The sequence below is a fragment of the Triplophysa rosa genome, linkage group LG12 (assembly GCF_024868665.1).
Source record: "Triplophysa rosa linkage group LG12, Trosa_1v2, whole genome shotgun sequence".
In the NCBI taxonomy this organism is placed as follows: domain Eukaryota; kingdom Metazoa; phylum Chordata; class Actinopteri; order Cypriniformes; family Nemacheilidae; genus Triplophysa; species Triplophysa rosa.
In genome coordinates this window covers 6,895,371-6,914,180 of record NC_079901.1, presented here as the reverse complement: position 1 = coordinate 6,914,180, position 18,810 = coordinate 6,895,371, and the positions used below count along the sequence as shown (strand labels likewise).

At 38.2% G+C, this 18,810-nt stretch overlaps 1 protein-coding gene across 5 annotated transcripts in view; it reads right to left on the bottom strand.

The window, feature by feature from the left end:
* The window catches only part of nectin1b (nectin cell adhesion molecule 1b), a 231,608-nt gene that overhangs the window by 116,963 nt on the left and 95,835 nt on the right, over positions 1–18,810 (bottom strand). The window contains exon 6 of one of the 5 annotated variants that reach the window (XM_057348643.1): positions 13,377–17,207. The exons of the other annotated variants lie outside the window; for them this stretch is intronic. Coding sequence (XP_057204626.1) covers positions 16,702–17,207 — 506 coding nt within the window. The 3' untranslated portion in view covers positions 13,377–16,701. Of the gene's footprint in view, positions 1–13,376; positions 17,208–18,810 lie in introns of those variants that run through there. 5 annotated transcript variants of the gene reach the window in all.

The following is an 18,810-nucleotide window of genomic DNA, read 5'->3' as shown; positions in this document are numbered from 1 at the left end:
GCGAGCAGGCCAGGAGGACAGAAAAGATGTGCTCGTAACAAAACAACAGGTGAAGGTGAGAAAAATATTTGTAATATTATCACTGTTTCTTCATGTTTGCATCATAGGTGCAATGCAGGAGAAAACTGATGACAGAATGAGGTTTTCTGCCTCATTTTGCCTCCATCATTACAGATGTTTCAGAGCTGAAGCAGGTCCAACATATCTGTTCCGCATGAGTCATTTTTTGAACAATATATACATCTCCAGGCCATGTCTAAAAACCCATAACAGAGCTTCCTTGCTTCCTTTTACTGGACCTGGAAAGGTCATATAGCAGCCACAAATAAAAGGAGAGTGAAGATTATTATTTTCGATTAGATTATAATTATACTGTTGTCTTAGGATATTACTCACATTTATTACATTGTAAATTACCGAAATGAAGCTGCATGACAAACAGGAGTCCAAAATTAACCAAATGACATCTGCAGCTCAGCTGTGCAGATGAAAACTTGACTTAGACTTACTTTTTGAACGGCTGCTCATTGTAGCATAATCTATTCAAACATTTATTATAAAATACATATTCTTTAAGGGTTGTAATACACAGACATTCAAGGATCATCTGACTAAAGAGTACCACAGGGTTGTATGATATCAACTGTATGACATTTAGTAGAGCCCAAATCAATTTTCTAACCTCACTTATTTTTTCTTTGATGATTCAGCTTAGCTTTTGTTTATTTGAATAGTGTGTCGAATGGTAAAATAAGACATTTGTAATGTTTGAAATAACGCAAACAAGGAAGGTTGAGTGCGCCAGACAGAATCTGTCACGAACTTGAGGAGAAGAACCCAATTGCAGGCAGCGTTGGACAACAGACTTTAATAATAAAATATAAAACACAAAACAAAGGCCCACGAGGGGGTAAAACAATAATGACAAAGGATAAACAGGGACAAAGACTAACTAAATACTAGACTAACAAACAATAGACATGAACTAAACTCAACACTTACTACAATGAGACAGGGGAATCCACAACAGGAACAAAAACATGAGACGACAGTAAGCACAACATGAAAGCACGTAGCAAACACAATGACCGAACACAGGACAATGAAACATGAGGGTTTAAATAGGGAAGACAAACGAGGGATAACGAGCAAGGGCAGGTGTAGAACATAAGACACAAGAGGGAGACAATACAGGAAACGAGAGGGGCGGGGCCAATGACAAGACACTGGAGAGAACGCATATTATTGTCAAAAGGACAATAATATGTTTCTCTCCACACATAACCAAAGACTTTGCCATGGCTCTGCTACAGGACCAAGAAAAACATGACTAAGGAAGCAGAGCCATGACAGAATCATTTTCGAGTCTTTAGTCCACTGAAACAAATTGCTTGAATGAGCTGTACTTCAAGTTCAGATGGGTCTCAGAAAAAGGGCAAAACATTGTTTCACTTCACTCAGTATTTCACCGTATTATGCTCCATGTCTAGTAACAAGGTTTAGAAAATTGAACTTCTTTAGCTTTGTTTAAAGCACCTCAGTGAAGTCTCATTCGCATGACACGTGTCGAGCCATCATAGCACCATATGCACCCATTTGACCTCCATATGAAAATAGCTGCAGATAGCACAGAAGGGTGATTTCACAAAGTTGCCAGGTGGAAAGAAAGTGTGCACAGAAACAGGAAACAGTAAAAGCACCAATATTTCTTCGTGAGATGCAAAAAATGTACTCAAAATATGCCTTCCCCTGTTGAGTCAGGTCAACTCTCTGGTGATCACCGGCTGTGTTTTGAAAGGTTAGCAGCACACGGGAAGAGTAACATTTTTTCTAAAACTCAATTTTTTTGTATTAATGGCACAAATTATGGGTTTGATTGCAGCACATAACATAGAGGCAAAGTGTACACAAAAATACAAATTGTTTTATTTTTTATTAACCCTCATGTCAATCAAAACTTGTATGTGATTCTTTCTTCTGTGAAACCCAAAAGAAGATATTTTGAGAAATGTTTCAGTGGTTTTGTTTCCATACAATGGAAGTCAATGGGTGTCAATGTTGTTTGGTTACCAACATTCTTCAAAATATATGCTTTGGGGTTCTGGAGAAGAACAAATAGGTTTGGAATGACATGAGGGTAAGTAAATGATGAAAGATTTTTAAATTTGGGTGAACTATTTCTTAAAAGCACCTTTAAAAGTTGCCTAATGGATCTGTAAAATTGAATCGGATGCAGTGTTGGGTGTAACTAGTTACCAAGTACTTAGTTACTGTAATTTAATTACTTTTCCCTTGAAAAAGTAAAGTAAGGGATTACTCTTGTTTTTCTGTAATTTAATTACAGTTACTTCTGATGTAATTTAACTAAATACTTTGTGTAATATGTGTGTGTGCAGAAGAGGAATTGACATCAAAATTCAAAGTCTAACTTTAAAATCTGTGCTTTAATGTATAATTCTCACATTTGTAATACTTTGGTCAGTTAATAGTACCACTTTATGTAGTTTTATATTATTTATTTGACTGACTTAAAAGAGTCGTTTCATGTCTATCCTTGAATCACTTAACTAACCAAGGTTGATGTAGGATATAGAAAGTAATTAGTAATAAGTAATTAAATACTTTTTGGAGAGAGTAATTTGTACAGTAATCTAATTACACGATTGAACATGTAATTAGTAACTAGTAATTAATTACTTTTTCAGAGTAACTTACCCAACACTGATCGGATGTACGTAACAACAACACTGGTTAAACCAAACTGTTGACCAATGTCAGATGGATTTGTGTGCAAATCTTGCTTGCAAACAAAAGTGGGTGAAAATTAATGTTAGAATGCTGTACTTACATGCAAACCGCAAACATCTGTGTATACTGTGTATTAAAGCTATGTACAGCTCTGTAAATTGTACAATATATACAAGTAGGCAATTGCCTGAAATAAATCTTCAAACTGTTTTATTGAATGCATTTATCTTTGTTGGAGTTATTGTGAAGTGTTTGTTTTTCTGGGCATGCTAAGTGAGAAATACTGTACAAATGCTTCAGTCTCAAGAGTCAAACGCAAAGTCATATTGACATAAAAAACACAGTTTTAGAAAGACAGATGAATGCACCTCAAAAACAAATGAACGTTTTCTCCATTTGTTCTCTCTCTCTGTGTTTCAGAACAAACACACTTTAATTTCAATTTCAACAAGCCTACCCAGGATGCTTTAGGTGAAACAGCAGTTCCTCAGGGACTCTGTTCTTGGAGTTTCTTTTTTTTTGGTCGGCTGCTAACAGCAGGAGAGTACAGTCCAGCTCTTAATGTGACGTTACACAAGCAGTGATTGTTCGGGTGAATCACTTTCATTCCAAAGACGCCAACTAATTAATCGCAGAGGCTTGATCCATTTGTTTGCTCAGCGACTCATTTGCAGAATTGTAAGTGAGAAGCAAATAAATACACAACTAAGAGGTGGTGCTCAGACCGAGAACAAAGAATGGTAATGATGCTTCACTGCATAAAAACATTCCCAATTAAAATCCTTTGAAATATACATCTAGAAAACTGATAGGCCTTTATGTGTGCTACCAAAGAGATGAAATAGTGTCATTTAAAGCATATTTCAAGCACAACAAAGCACATGATACACCGATTTTACACGCTCTGAATGAAATTGTGAGCAGTGCTGGGCCATGCTAATCTCGCTAACACAATGCTAGAGTGTTCTGAATTAGCAGGACATTGCTGCAGTTGCTAAGATGTTGTTTAAGGTGTTAAGGTGTTATTTTGTTAACCTTTAGCTTGTCTGGTTTTAGCCTGTCTGGTTTTAGCCAACCCTAAAAAGATAAGAAAGGTTAAAGATTAGACCAGAACTACACGGAAGAAGCTTGTTAATGATTTCAAGACAGTTGGGGCCACAGTTAGCAAGCAAACCATTGGTAACATGCTGTGCCACAATAGATTGAAATCCTGAAGCACCCGCAAGGTCCTCCTGCACAAGAAAGCCTGTCTGGCTCGTCTGAAGTTTGACAATGAACATCAAAATTATTCAGAAAAGGCTTTGGAGAAAGTGCTGGCACTGCTGTGAGACCAAAATGGACTCCTGTTTTTGGAGGGAGAGAAATGCTGACTATGACCCCAAGAACACCATCCCTACAGAGAAGCACAGTGTTGGAAACATTATGCTTTAGGGCTTTTTCTCTGCTACGGGTACAGGATGACTTCACCACATTGAGGGGCCGATGGACGGGCCCATGTACCGTAAAATCTTGGACGAGAACTTGCTCCCCTTAACTAGATCACTGAAGATGGGTCGTGGATGTGCCTTTAACATGACAAAGACCCAAAACATATTGCCAAGACAACCATAGAGTGGCTTAAGGAGAAGCTCATTAAAGGTCCTAGCCAGTCTCTAGACCCTAGTCCTATAGAACATCTGTGAAGGAGGCTAAAACTCCAATTTGCTGAGCGACAGCCAAGAACCCTTAAAGATTGACAGAGGAGTGGACTAAATGTATCCTGACACATGTGCAAACCTGGTGACCAACTATCAGAAGTGTCTGACCTCTGTGCTTGCCAACAAGGGTTTCTCCACCAAGTACAAAGTTATTTTTTATATAACCTTTATATAACATTTTTTCCCCTGATTTTTTTAAATATTCTGTCTCTCTCAGTTAAAATAAACCCACCATAAAAATGATAGACCCTTCATTTCTTTGTAAGCAGGCAAACAAATTACAAAATCAGCAGGGGATCAAATAATTATTTCCCTCACTGTATATATTTATAACCTGATATCAAAAGAAGTCGCAAATACTTTAGGAGTTGGCTAACCAACACCTTACCTCACCCCAAACCCTAAAATCACAGCCGCAAAGGCTAATTTAGCTAAAAATGCCAGTTTCACGAGGTGGCAAAGCAATGACAAATGGCTACCCTAACCCTGCCCCTAAACCTAATGTCACAGGGGAAAAGTCATATCATAACAAAACATAGGAATAAGATCGTGGGAAATAGGAATTCACACGGATGAGCCACCTTGCAAAAAAGGTATGAATTCCCTTCAGATTGCGTTGATATATATTTATTAAAGTACTTTTGATGTAAAGTCGTGCTGGGTGACATGAAAAAATTGCGTGCTGACTGACACGAAAAAAGGGGGAAATTCGTGTTGATGAACATGAATTAATAGATTAAGGTTTGTGACAATGTCACGAATTCCTGTGAGACTGTGTTGTGAGGTGACAACTTAAAAGCCCAAGTTTTAAAAGTAAATTTTTTGACAGTGTATGATATCCTGGTCTATAGATATGGCTTGGGTCCTTCTTTCTAAAAGGTTTTTATTTGTTTACTTACTTTTTAATGATTAATCTGAATCTTCGCGCATTAGGCAAAAGTCACACTATTTCAAAATGTAATAGCACATCTCCTATCACATGATTTAAGATATCAACTGTCTGTAACACAAATGAAGCAGGACGACCAAAGTTTTACTGCAGTTTAATACATAATCAGAGTTAATACTAATATTAATAAGTCATAGTGATGCGTGACTTGACACACCCCACTACTACAGTATGTTTCTGACATTACAGACAGGAAAAGCTAATACTTTAAGTGTTATTTAGGTAAACTAATTCCATATTTGGACACACATTCATACTGAAGTTCAAGGTGCTGTGTGTAATTTTTTTGGAGGGTCTATTGACATAAATGCTATATAATATACCATAACTATGTTTTCAGAGGTGTATAAAGAGCTTACATAATGAAGTGTTTATTTTATTACCTGTGTGAGCTATTTCTATCTACATACACCACGGGTCCTCTTACATGAAATTCGCCATGTTGTTTCTACAGAGCGTGTTTCGTAAACATGTTATCTCTTTCGGCAAAGAAGCGAAAACGTGACAACATCTTAGTCGTGTGTTAAGCCCAATTTTTACTTCTGCGTCGGACCTACGCCGTAGCCTCTACGCCGTAGGCTACGTGTTGGTTTTCATTTATACTTCAACATCGTTGACCATGTCAACAGGCAATGACCATAGGCGTCAGAGTCCAGGCTCATGTAACCAAGACAAGAGCCGAAGAAGAAACAGCTCGTCACTTTTGTTGCAGATTTGAGATGTTAAATATAGAAGCACAAATAATTTACTTAGATAATTATGGAGTTTATATAGACCCCAAACGCACAAGCATGGAATTCACGCGCAAACGCACATAATGATAACAACGTGCGGAAAGCTGTTCCGCAAGGGCGCATTTAAACTCCGCGAGCGAGCAGAAAAGTATCCGCAAGCGGAAAAGAATCATCGAAAATTTCTGCTCCGCGAGCAAAAACTCAGTCCGCGAGCAGAGGCTTTGACGAGCACGCGCGCGAATCTCTCTATGCTCTCGCAACTGCTCAACACTTGCTCGCTCATTGAGTTGACTTCTGAGACTTTGGAGGCGGGACAATGGCAGATGTCTACGCTCATTTGATTGGTCACTTTTAACATGCACTCACCTACATGCAGTCACCTAGAGATTACCTGTCTTACTACCGAATGATTAGTGTATTACCTTGCCTTAGCTATGTGTTAGTATTTCAACAAGTGACATTTTGATTTCTTACATCTGTCAACAAAAAATATGCTATATAATATAGCAGTTAAACTTACATGTCATGTATGACCTATTTAAAACATACTATAATAATATTATTAAATGTCTCATGTAGTCATTAAATTTGAGTTATCTAATATCTGTTTACTGGCATAGCCCGTTTTAATATTTTCAAAACAAATAAAGCAAAACAAATAAATTATTTAAATTAAATTTTAGAGAGTACATCATATTGTAATTTATAATAACTTGTGCTTTGAGTTATACTGTTGTAGCCATTTATTAATTCTCATTTTATAACAATTTCATGAAAATTATTAACAATACAAAAGTAATTATGAATACACATACCAAACTATTTATTTCTAACTTCCTGTCAAGATGCCAAATATGTAGATCCAAAGCCAAGGGCATACATAACACTGTAACCCAAGTTTAAAAATGGAATAAAGTATCGTGTTATGCCAAATTAAGACGTCTGTACAACGGGTAAGATACAGGTCGGAGACTGTAGGTGAGTGCATGTTAAAAGTGACCAATCAAAGGATCGGAGAAGTCTGCCATTGTCCCGCCTCCAAAGTCTCAGAAGTCAATAGGCCCTTTTCACAATGACGTCACTTAACTTCCGCCTTTTCGCAAAGCAGTGTATCATAACATCCGTCTTGCAACAAACAAGAAGAAGAAGAAGAAGAACTTCCGTTTTGCCGTCTCGCTGGAATTTAACAACAGTGGAAATAAACTGACAGAACACGTATTCAAGTACTTATCCTAGCACCTTCGCTAACACAAAAAGAAAAGAAAACACTTACCTTCATAATCAAACAGGTACTGTTCAACGAAGAATTTGTATCCTTTCTCTAGCTTTGATCTTGTCGTAGGCGAAAATTTGTCTGCAAGACGTTGTACATCATCTAGCCGTATTTGTGGCAGATGTGCAAGGGACTTGGTAAACTCCATTCTGAGGCCAATCACATCGCTTGCGGTCCGCGTTGAGTTGACGCGTTGTTACATTTTTGGAGAGGTGCATGTCAGGCTACGGCGTAGGTCTGATGCAGAACCATAAATTGGGCTTTAGACATCGTAGTGCTTCGAAAGGGAGGGGTGGAGTGAGCCATTGGTTGCAATTTCGCAATCTCACCCCTAAATGCCGCATAAATAACAAACAAAAAATGAATAACTAATATTTACTTGTATAAATATGATTGTAACAAGATATACATTTAAGGGTAACAGTCATCATTAGTAGGTCTACACTGTAAATTCTACAAACCTATAAGACTAAGCAAAGTGTCACTTCTGCTATACTGGTTATTCTGAAAATGTGCGTCTGTGATTTATATTTCATTTGAAATGTCTGCTCAATAAATGTCTGCTGACAACAAATCCCTATTTACAGAATGTTGTGTTTGTGCAGAGCTCCCGACGCTCACAGTTCTTTTATTTTGAACGCTGAGATTTTTCACATTGGTTTACTTTAATCATTATCCTTTTCCTCAGTTTACAAATGATGAAACATTTTTCTTCAAAGATCATGATATTCACATTTCAGCGAATAATAAACTAAAAAAAGTGACTTATATTATATACAGTATTTGTTTAAACTGTAAGAAAGACGAGCATGTTTTGCTTGCAATGTTTGTAAATTGCGGGAATAATGAAGCTCTGAAGAAAAACATCATCTTGTTTGTTATGTTGTGAAAAGACATTCTTTTTACATTTACTGTACAGTATCTGTATCTAGACAAAGAAATGGTTGATCTCTCTGGGAAGAGACACAGTCAAAACAATGATGATGAGATATACAGGACATTATTCAACAAATGACTCGTACATTCTCTTTTCATTGTGTCTGCTTTGTAGTTGTGCATACTGGGAATATTTCTATAGTAAACATAACAGTTTCTTTGTATTGTTTGCCGGTATATATGTTTTTAATTGTTGAAACAAAAAATAAAGTAATATTTATGTCATGTTAAGTAAAGCAACAACAGTTTTTTTATTGTGATTTCATAACTGCAAAAAATCCTCAAGCTTTGCTTGACGTGCCTTGGTTAACCTGCACATCTGCTTCATAAAGTTAAATGTGTTTTGTTTAAGGGACAACAAATCCAGATAAAGAAAGTTGATTTTCCTGTGTAACAGTAAAATAAAGTGTCAAATCCTCATTTCTGTGCTTTCTTTAAGGGTGTTGCCGGAGTGAAGGCATGTGTGGTTTATGAATATGTGAAACTACATGTCAGAACAATAACCACATATTTCATAACATCTACTCTTGCCAGGTTAAGTATGGTTAAGAGTGGAAAATATCATGCAAACTGAACATGAAATGTATCATGCAGGGAATTCAGATTTCTGTATTATGTATGTAGGCTGAAGAAAATAAGAGAACTGGAGTGGGCTGTTGAACAAATATTGTTCTTTTTATCTGCACTCAAAATATAACACTATGCAAGTGTGTGTGTGTTGTATGAGAACGCATGAAAGCAGACATGAAGCTGTGAATTACTAGTTTCACGGAAACAGATATATACGACGTATTGGGAATATCCGATTTACAGCCTTGGTTCTTCTTTCTAATGAAACACATCTTGGGTTTGCTGCCATGAAAAGCAAAAAGTTGGAATTTCAAACCTCTAAATACTGTAGCTCGAGATTAATGTGACTTTTTGTGTCTGTGTATAATAGAAAACTGCCACTGTATAATGTTCTTAGTCTAAATGGCAACAATGATGAAATGGCTGAGATGTTTGGCATCTTTCATGAACAGGGAAAAATGAAACTGCTTAACCTTTAGAAAATACTGATCAGTAGGCTAACCTCTGGAGGTCAAACTAAATAATTCATGAGCTTTTCTTTTCAAAGCATTTCATTGGGCATTTTGTTCTTTGTAAGACAAAAAAGAAAGAAATCCGTCCGAGTTAATAATAAAATATATTGTTTATGAATAAAAAGGTTTACACTCTACAAAAACTATTTTCTGCCAGGACATTATGCATCTATTTTCTGTTAACCTTAAAATACAACACATTGTAGTATCAATATTCCTTTATTTTATTATAGTACACTGTGACCTATTGTTATGGGCTTTTTACAGTGCATTTAATAATACCAGCTAACATGGACTACCAATAAGCAATGTATTTTTTCATCATGTAGTCTTTGTTATATATTATAGTTAATACAAATGCAAAGTTATGTTATTATTATGTAAATATTGTTTATTGTTAGATTATGTTAAATAAATACATTTCATGATGATGTCTTTTCTTGAGGGTTGTTTTTGTGCTATATCTAACACGTGTCTGTAATGCTGTTAAAAAAGTACTGCAACGGCAAATAATGCTCTATTCACAGAACGTGCCATTTAGACTTGTGACTACAGATGTTAATGATGGTTTTGTATCGATTAAACATTGTTAGTCTAGAGCTATTGGTTCATCATCAATAAACATGCAAATGTACAACATGCACTAAAACAGATGTTACACCAATATGTTGGAAGCCGGACTACTATTTCTGGCCTTGTCATAAAACGGTCAGCTAAACAAAGGGAAACATCTGCATGTCAATCATAATAAAGTTAAAAATAACATTGAAAACGTTCAAAATCGTGAGTAGACTTCAGTCGATATATTCACGCTATGATTATTACATTTAATATCTGTATAATGAATTTATGGATTATGGAAATTGAAATGGGCTGTAGAGATCAAATAAATCAGATTACAAACAATGAAGTGGTTCACTCTTTCTTCTGTGAAACACAAAAGAAGAAATTTTGAGAAATGTCTCAGTGGTTTTGTGCCCATACAATGGAAGTCAATGGGGGTCAATGTTGTTTGGTTACCAACATTATTCAAAATATCTTCTTTTGCGTTTTGCAGAAGAAAGAAAGTCATACAGGTTTGAAAGGACATGAGGGTGAATAAATAATGAAATATTTTTTTCTCTTTATTGACAAGTCTACACTGTAAAAACAGCATGTTTTTCTTTACAAAAAACATAAAATGCTGACAGACCCTAAGTGCAATATTTTATATCAAATTCACAATCTTACTATGCTATTCATGGGAGACTCTCCATGCATCCACATTCGTATTCCCTCTGCTGTTGAGGGACACAGCGGGGCAGTCAGCTCTGGACGAAATGAAGCCGATTCCATATCATTTAGGCTTATCAAGAGCGAATATGTTTTCAAAGGCCCATGTTGCTACAAAGAGAGCTTTGAGGAGATGGACAGGGACAGCTGCTCTCCTGGCCAGCAGCTCTGCGCTCTCTTGTTCCCATCTGAGAAGTGGCTCAACTGATGAAGGGCTGACTTTACCGTAAAAGCACCAGATGATGGAAAAGTAATGGCGCTCGCTGTGAAAATGGACCAAGCGCACTGCATTTCTCATTCACGTCGAACAGGGTAAAATACAGTGCTTTAATATTTTTCTTAGATTAAAACAAGTGCAAAAGTGGATCATTTGCATTGCTCCAGAGAGCTATCGGTTTTCTCTGTAGGGAGGCCACATCCAGCTGTTACTGCTATTGGATTTTGGAGCTTGTAGTTACAGTTCCTTTGTACAAAGACAAAGCCCCTTAAAAGCTGTAGGGAATGTAAGAGTAATGTTAACGGCAGTCATTTTACAGTGATTTCCTGTTCCTAATGCAAGTACATGATTATGTATGGTGATCTCATTCATATTTTTGGTGAGACTGGAAATTTAACACAGTAAATTAACATCATTAATTAGAAAATAAATAAAAAATAAATACATTGCCAATTCATGCGGCAAGACCGATATGTAAATTCTGTACTAATAATATTTTAAATCTAAATCGAGTTAGTGTTAGAATAGAAAGAAATGAAAAGAACCTGATGTGGAGGCTTTGCTTGAGATTATTTTTACAGCCCTCGTTCTGTATTTATATACTGTATGTTGGGATCGCTAATTATCAATATAGCATTTTTAAATGTATTGTGGCCATTTCAGTCCAGTGTCTGTTGAATTACAACAAAATCAAACCTCAGAAGTGACAAAGTCATCAACAGCAAATGTGAAAGACTGACAGCAGGACAAGACACACAAAACTGTGATAGAATTGAAGGTTATCACATAAAAAATACATTTAGAACTTTTCCTAATTGCAAGCAGAACTATAACTGTTGTATTACTTAAAGGTGAATATGAACTCTTTGCAGTATTTGAGGTCTGAAAAAATACAGAGCATCTTTTCTGTTATTTTCACCTGTTTCTCCACTTTTCATTTTCTGCAAATAAATGCAAATAGAAACAATATTTTTATTTGGGAAAAATATTGATAGTAGTTCACAGAATGAAACAAAAATAATAATTTTATCTAAACACATATCTATAAATAGTACAGTACATGCTGAAAAACTGAAAATAATTTTGAAATGGTCGCTTAATTGTTTCTGCGCCTGGTTTATGTCCACTCCATACAGTAAGCAATAATATGAACACTTTTTGGAGGTTCTTCCTTTTCCAGCATGTCAATGCACTAAGTTAAAATCCATATATACTGTTACCTGAGTGGAAAAACGTTAAAAAGTGGAAAAACTTAACTGGTTTGGTCAGAGCCCAGTCCTGAACCCCACCGAAAGCTTTCAGGATGATTTGGAATGCTGACTGTGAGCCAGACACCCGTTGCCCAACGACCTCACTGATGCTCTTGTGTATGAATGAAAGCAAATTCCTGCATCCACGTGCCAACATCTAGAAGAGCTTTCCCAGAAGTGTGGAAGCGTGCTGTTTGTCATGCTCTTGAAATGAAATGTTCAACAGACCCAAGAGCAAAACACTGGAGCATCACTGAGGTCAGGCACTGATGTTCGGTGAGGGGTCTGGCTTGCTGTTACAGTTCATCCCGAAAAACGTTGTTGACAGTTAAGAGCTTTGTGCAGGCCTTCCACACAAGTAAACCATTTGCTTTTTGGATCTTGCTTTGTGCATGAGTGCACTGTCATGTAAGAACAGAAAAAACCCTCTACAAACTGTTGCAACAGAATGTCATCGGTGTGGCGATCTTTGCAATTGACAGAAAGAATTCATAGAGTAAATGATCTGTTTTGTTAAATGCATTAGGATGCATCAAGATATTTAATGAATCCCATTTATTTTAAATACAACCAAGATTCCATACAGTCTACATTTTATGAGCGGTTTGGACATCTGTAAATATGCAAAAGAGGTTGTTTCAAAACCTGTCAAGTTACTGAATCGTGTGCATCTACAACTTAGTACATAAAAACAGTTCAGGGACACGTCGCAAAAAATGCTTTTTTTTATCTAAAGATGTGCGCTTACTTTATTTACTTTTGTAGAGAAAATATAATTGTGCCGACATGACTTATTTTATTACATAAGAAATAAAAAATGTTTTTATGATATAAAAATGTTTTAGCCTTGGACCGAATAATAAAGAGAAAGCAACAAATAAGAGCCCAGAAAAATATTAAAACTCATACTCTTTACAACGCATCTCAGGGTCAAGAAGTTGAGAGGACGTTTTTCAAAAGGTGACTACTTTGAAGATGCCTTAATAAAACATAGTTTTGATTTATTTTGAATTTCTTCCCCAAAGTTACATTTGTGTTATTTCATAGTTTTGATGTGTTTACTGTTATTCTAAAATGTGGTAAAATGCCTAAAACTGGAAATAGTGGTGATGTATACAAACTAGACATACAATCTTCAATGAGTGCTCATGATCCCATTGTGAGGGTAAAGATAATAAAATACACAACATCATCCATTGAGTGATCTGGGACCAAGTGTATTTGAACATTGAAATCATTTAATGTTTTAAAGCAAATACAGTTTACTTCACTGGGTCAACACATGTGAACAATATATACTGTATATTTTTTTTCATATCATTACCGACCTCAGCAGACATACATTCACACGGCTGCATGAAGACAAGATCTTTCTTTTTGTTTGTTTTATGCTTTTTTGTCCTTTGTTTTCTCGCAAGTTATGTACAAAGTCATTGTAACGCATCGGCCCCGCGGCTCTATACAGAAGCCATTGACATATCAAAACCATCTACCAAAGTCAATGTTAAAGTAGATTTATGGCAATAAGCTATACATCTCCAGCCAACTGAGCTGTCTAATTTGTTTTCGAGTTCGTCCGTGCGGTCAAAGTCCGCGCTGTTTCCGTTCCCTCTACATACAGTACAGTAAACCCAGCTATAGTTACATACATTATTTACAGTGGAATGTCAGGCTTTGAAGTGGGCAGTTAGAAATACACGAGACAGTGGAATGGAAAACCAATAGCAACCTGAAGAAAATATAAAAAAAGAATAAAAAGTCTTTAAAACGACAGTAACAGAAGAGAAAGTCTAATGTACGTCCATGCGCTTGTGCGGAGAAGCCTTAACATCAACTGTGCCAACAGACAGACTACTTTAAAAACAGCGATGGGTCATGAAAATGAATTCAAGAGTCATTTTAGCCATTTGGTGGTTAAGTAACTTGTGCTTAGCTTAACAAAATAAAAAGGACTCTCGAACAAACCCCTGGTCGCACAGGGGTGAAAACGTTCTGTGAATGACACACAGAAATAATGAAATTGAACAGAACTTAATAAAACCTTGTGCTTTAGCTAAATTGATGTCAGTCTCTTTAACCATAACTGACTGATGGTGCAACTCTTTGCAGCTGGTTAAAAAATGCGTTGATGTACTGCCGCTGGGCTGCTTTTATATTTCATCATCTTATAAGAAGCAAAGAAAACGTGTCTATTTATAAAACACAGCTTCCGTAATACTTGAAGTCAAGGCGCTGACTCGTATGTTCATGATATGTTTATGATATCGTCGTGCTACTGTCCAAACATGATTTACAGTGACGGCAGACAGGACACAACGAAACGTAAAAAAAGAAAACAGTATGTACAGACGTTAAAACAAGTAAAACCTTACATCTCACATCATAGGCACTGCGATTTGAATAACGCTGCACATTGACTTTGATAGAGCTAAAAATACAATCAGAAACTAAGCAACAAATGTACAATTTTTCATCATGTGGTCCGTTTTAGGTGAAACCAAAGGTCGAACATTGAGATATGTAAAGTGTACCGAGACCCACACGAACAGGCCCACGTGAATTCTGCAGAATTTGAAGACACATACACATGCCCCACACCGTGACTATTATTTAGGACTAATTGACAATTTCTTTCTCGCATTTCGACACGTTTAAATCCATCTTGCCTCCAATTCAGTGCGGAAAATGTGAAAGTCCGCAGCTTCTGCGCCTACAGGGCTTTCATCTAGAGTTCCTCGTATCCGCTTTGGATTGTCTATGTGATTACAGCCATTCAGCATCCTAATCTCTATTTCTTATCCAGAGTCCCGTTTAAGGCAGGCGAGGGAATTAAATATTTCATAGACGAGCCATGATAAATTCCACTAATGCTTTTTTTGGAGTCTGGAGGGATGCAGTTAGGTTATTTGTCTCTGGAAATGAAATCGCTTTGGTGAATACTGTCCACCCTGTCACAAAACTCCCTGGCAGATCTTCTCTTGTGAAACATCAAGGCTCTGGCGAAAGCAAACCAACAAAAAAGAGAAACAGACACACGTGCATTAAAATGAAGCTCGAATGTTCGTACGGTTTGTGGCCATCCGGGATACGCCGACTGATGTCCGTGTGATTTTTGAAGGTTTTTTTATGGGTTTATGCGCAGTACTTCTTCCCCCGTTAATTCTGATACCGTTTCATGTATCGAAATATTCATACGTAGCTTGCTCCTTACGGCGGATCAGATAAAGTTTTTGCAAACCATTCCTGGCTGCAAACTAGCAGCAGATCCTGTGGTTTTGAATGTCCAGCAGTACATAACCAGGTGGTTTCATGCATGTCTGTGGTGCCTGTGTTATTGGGAGCCGCTTGTTGACGCGTTTACCTCCAGACTTTGCACGTTCCCGTGACCCGAATGCTGCCTTCATTCGTCTGAAAGGCCCTAAACGGTGCTTGCGGAATAAACCTCCTGTGGAACTAAACATTATCATTGAACCTGTTCATATTTACAAGACCTTGACTCATAATGGACCACTCCACATCACCAACTCTAAATAACAAACACCATATTATACAGGTTTAGCCTTTTATGTCTAGTAGTTTTCAGAGGAAATGGACTACCCATGATGTAAGCCCGTCTGAATCCTAAGACTGAAGAGCTGAAGGGATTTTCTCAAAGACATCAACCCCACGCTTGTTCTCATATGTGTACCGGATTGGAGACGGGTGGGGGCCGTATTATCCGTCTATGCCCAGTTTTCGCCAGCTACGCTGTTGACTGCGGAGCGCATGTGACTACTGCTTTGAGATGCTGAGCCCTCGTCGACGGGTCTTAAAATAAATACTGGTTTCGAAGAGAAGTCAGAACCCACATGCTATTTTTCAATTGTACTGAAATGCCACATTTCGGAGCGGGTCCTTCGGCGAATTGGTTTCGCTGTCGACGGCAGAATTGTGATGTTCCCATAAAACACGACAAAACTGGACCTCTGATTCTAATATTTAGTTCAACATTTTTTCTGGTAACCAACACCCCATTTAAAAAAGATTATACAAACAAACAAACAAAAAACGGCCATTTATGCGAAAGCAATATGACGCTAATGAGATAAAAAGACTCAAAATAAAATCGTACATCCAGTGTAAGACTTTCACAATATGACCAGCAATATGCCCCTTCCCAAAAACAGTTACAGTCTCTTTTCTATACATTTAATACATTTATAAGAACAACAAAATGAGGCAAAAGGATAATACACTTTAATATTTTCAAGCAACCTGCCTGTCCAGTCTCAGTGGATGTCGGTTGGCATCAGTCCGTGAGAATCGCAGGTTTATTTAAAAGCATGTGGATGTCACGACGTTGACGTGTGGATGCTGCGAGCTATTTTTCTACAGCTGTTTATTTCCATGAGCTCTGATGGGGTCAGGGGTTTGGGATGAGGTGCGGGAGGGAGGGATAAACACACGGAGGGATGCGGGTTCGAGTGATGGAGGTGGTCGGGTGGTGTTGGATGCAGGAGAGGGCAAAAGGTTGTTGCTTTTTTCCATTTTGTTGCATGCCGCTCTACACATACCACTCTTTCTTTGAAATAACAGAGCCGTCGGTTTGGGAGACCATGTCGTCGGCGATCTCGGGCTCGGGGTCGTACTTGAAAGCGAGAGTCCGTTCGTCGTAATCGCGACTTTCGCCTTCGTCTACGGTGAAATAGGGTCTCTTCAAATCCTCGGAGTTGCCGTCGAAATCCCGATCGCCGCCCTCGAAACCGCCGGGGCCGCTGATTTGAGCCGGTTTCTTTTCATCGTCCGAATCGTCGGGGTACTGTAAGTTCTTGGGCACGGGTGGATGGGCAGGCATCCCGCCAGCCTTGCTGTATCCGTTGCCAAACACGTGCTTTTTGGTGCTGTAGTCGCCCTTGAAGGTGCGCTGGCGACGCCTCAGGAAGAAGACGAGCAGCGCGATGGCGGCGACCAGCAGGGCCACGCCGCCGACCGCGCCGCCGATGGCAGCCCCGGAACCGTGATGCTCCAGCGGGATCTCGCGGTCCTCAGGAGATGGGAAGTTAGGGAATTCTGGGTAGGAAAAGACAGATGGAAGGGGAGAGTGTGTCAGTGCTCTGGTGGGAAAGGAGGTGCATTGTGCAGGTGCTCATTTTTGGATGAGGAAAGGAACACAGGGTAGGAAAAACAAAGGGAACAGGAAGGAGCGCCCGCCCCCCCCATACCCACCCACTCCAAAACCAATCCATTAGGATGGGTCTGACATAAAAATGCAAGCACTGGAGGTTTACAGTCACATGCAGTGAATGGAATGGAAAAAGAAGTCACACCATTTGCATTCATAATAACCAGAAGTCTAAGAAAGCCCCAACAAACCAAAACATTTCAAATACTCCCAATGTTGGCTTTTGGATTTAGAATGATGGGAAACTGATCAGACAAAAGCAAACAAAAGTTGGAATGTGATATTTGTTCACGTTTGTCGGGAAAGCGTGAATTAGCATTAGCATGCAGTTTGAGAGCGTGGAATTAGCCGGGTCAGTTTGAAATTGAGTGTGAATAAGAAAGCTCGATGTTTATTGGCCAACATACAGTATGTCTGAATGACTTGCTTTGGTCTTACACACTGTCCATACTGAAGCGTTCATGGCATTGTATAAATTAACTTTAATCCCTATTTGCATTAACAGCAACAATCAAAGCCAACACTAGAAAACAATAGACCTGACTGCTCCTTTAGTCTGAAAGACGTAAAAACATTCATTCAACATAAGCAAGCACAGATGGCTCTTCTTTGAAGCTCTTGACCTTGTTGGCGTACATTGGATAAAAACCATACTCTCTTCTTTGTATTAAATACAATCATTTTCCTCTATATCCAATATATTAAATAACAAAGGAAATGCACAATGCTTCAGGGGAAAGACGAACAAAAACTAGCTTTCCAACGTTCATTCAGTAACCTCTTTTTTAAATCAGCAATCTGGTTTTAAAATCCTGTCAGAACATCAACTGCAAGGCTACTGTACTGACACCCACCATACGGGGTTACAGAGACGTCGGTTTATGGGTTTGTTTTCAAAGCACATAAAATACATGCATCCAACAGACAGCAAACCATGTAAAAAGCCCATGCAGAAAGTTGGTTTTCAGAAGTACCCAAAGCATTGCAATAATCAAGAGAGCGAATTAAAGCTGTGAAAGAAATTCACACACACGCACACACACACACACACACACACACACAAGCCCTGGATCATTTACAATTGCTGGATTAACAATTTATACCATTACATGTTGTTTCCCAAGACTTCTTTGTTGGACTCACCTTGTAAACATAACCACCCAAAGCTTTACACCAGGCCAGCTCAAACCTACCAATGTCATAAATGGTCAAATGACTCAACACGACAAGACACGACAAAGAAGAACACTACTCCTACGTCATATTTCCCGTCTTAAGTCTATGCCATTTACATGTGCTAATAGACTATGCCTGTTAAAAAGGTCACCGTGAAGACTCCTGACTGCCGCATGCAAAAATGACTTATTGAATGCAGGCGGTAACAAGACGGTCGGGGTGAGACGCATCTGACATATTCCGGCTCTTTAATGAGCTTCTGTTCTGGACCTGGAAGAGCGCCGTTTGGTACCGGGCCACGCACACTGTGACCGT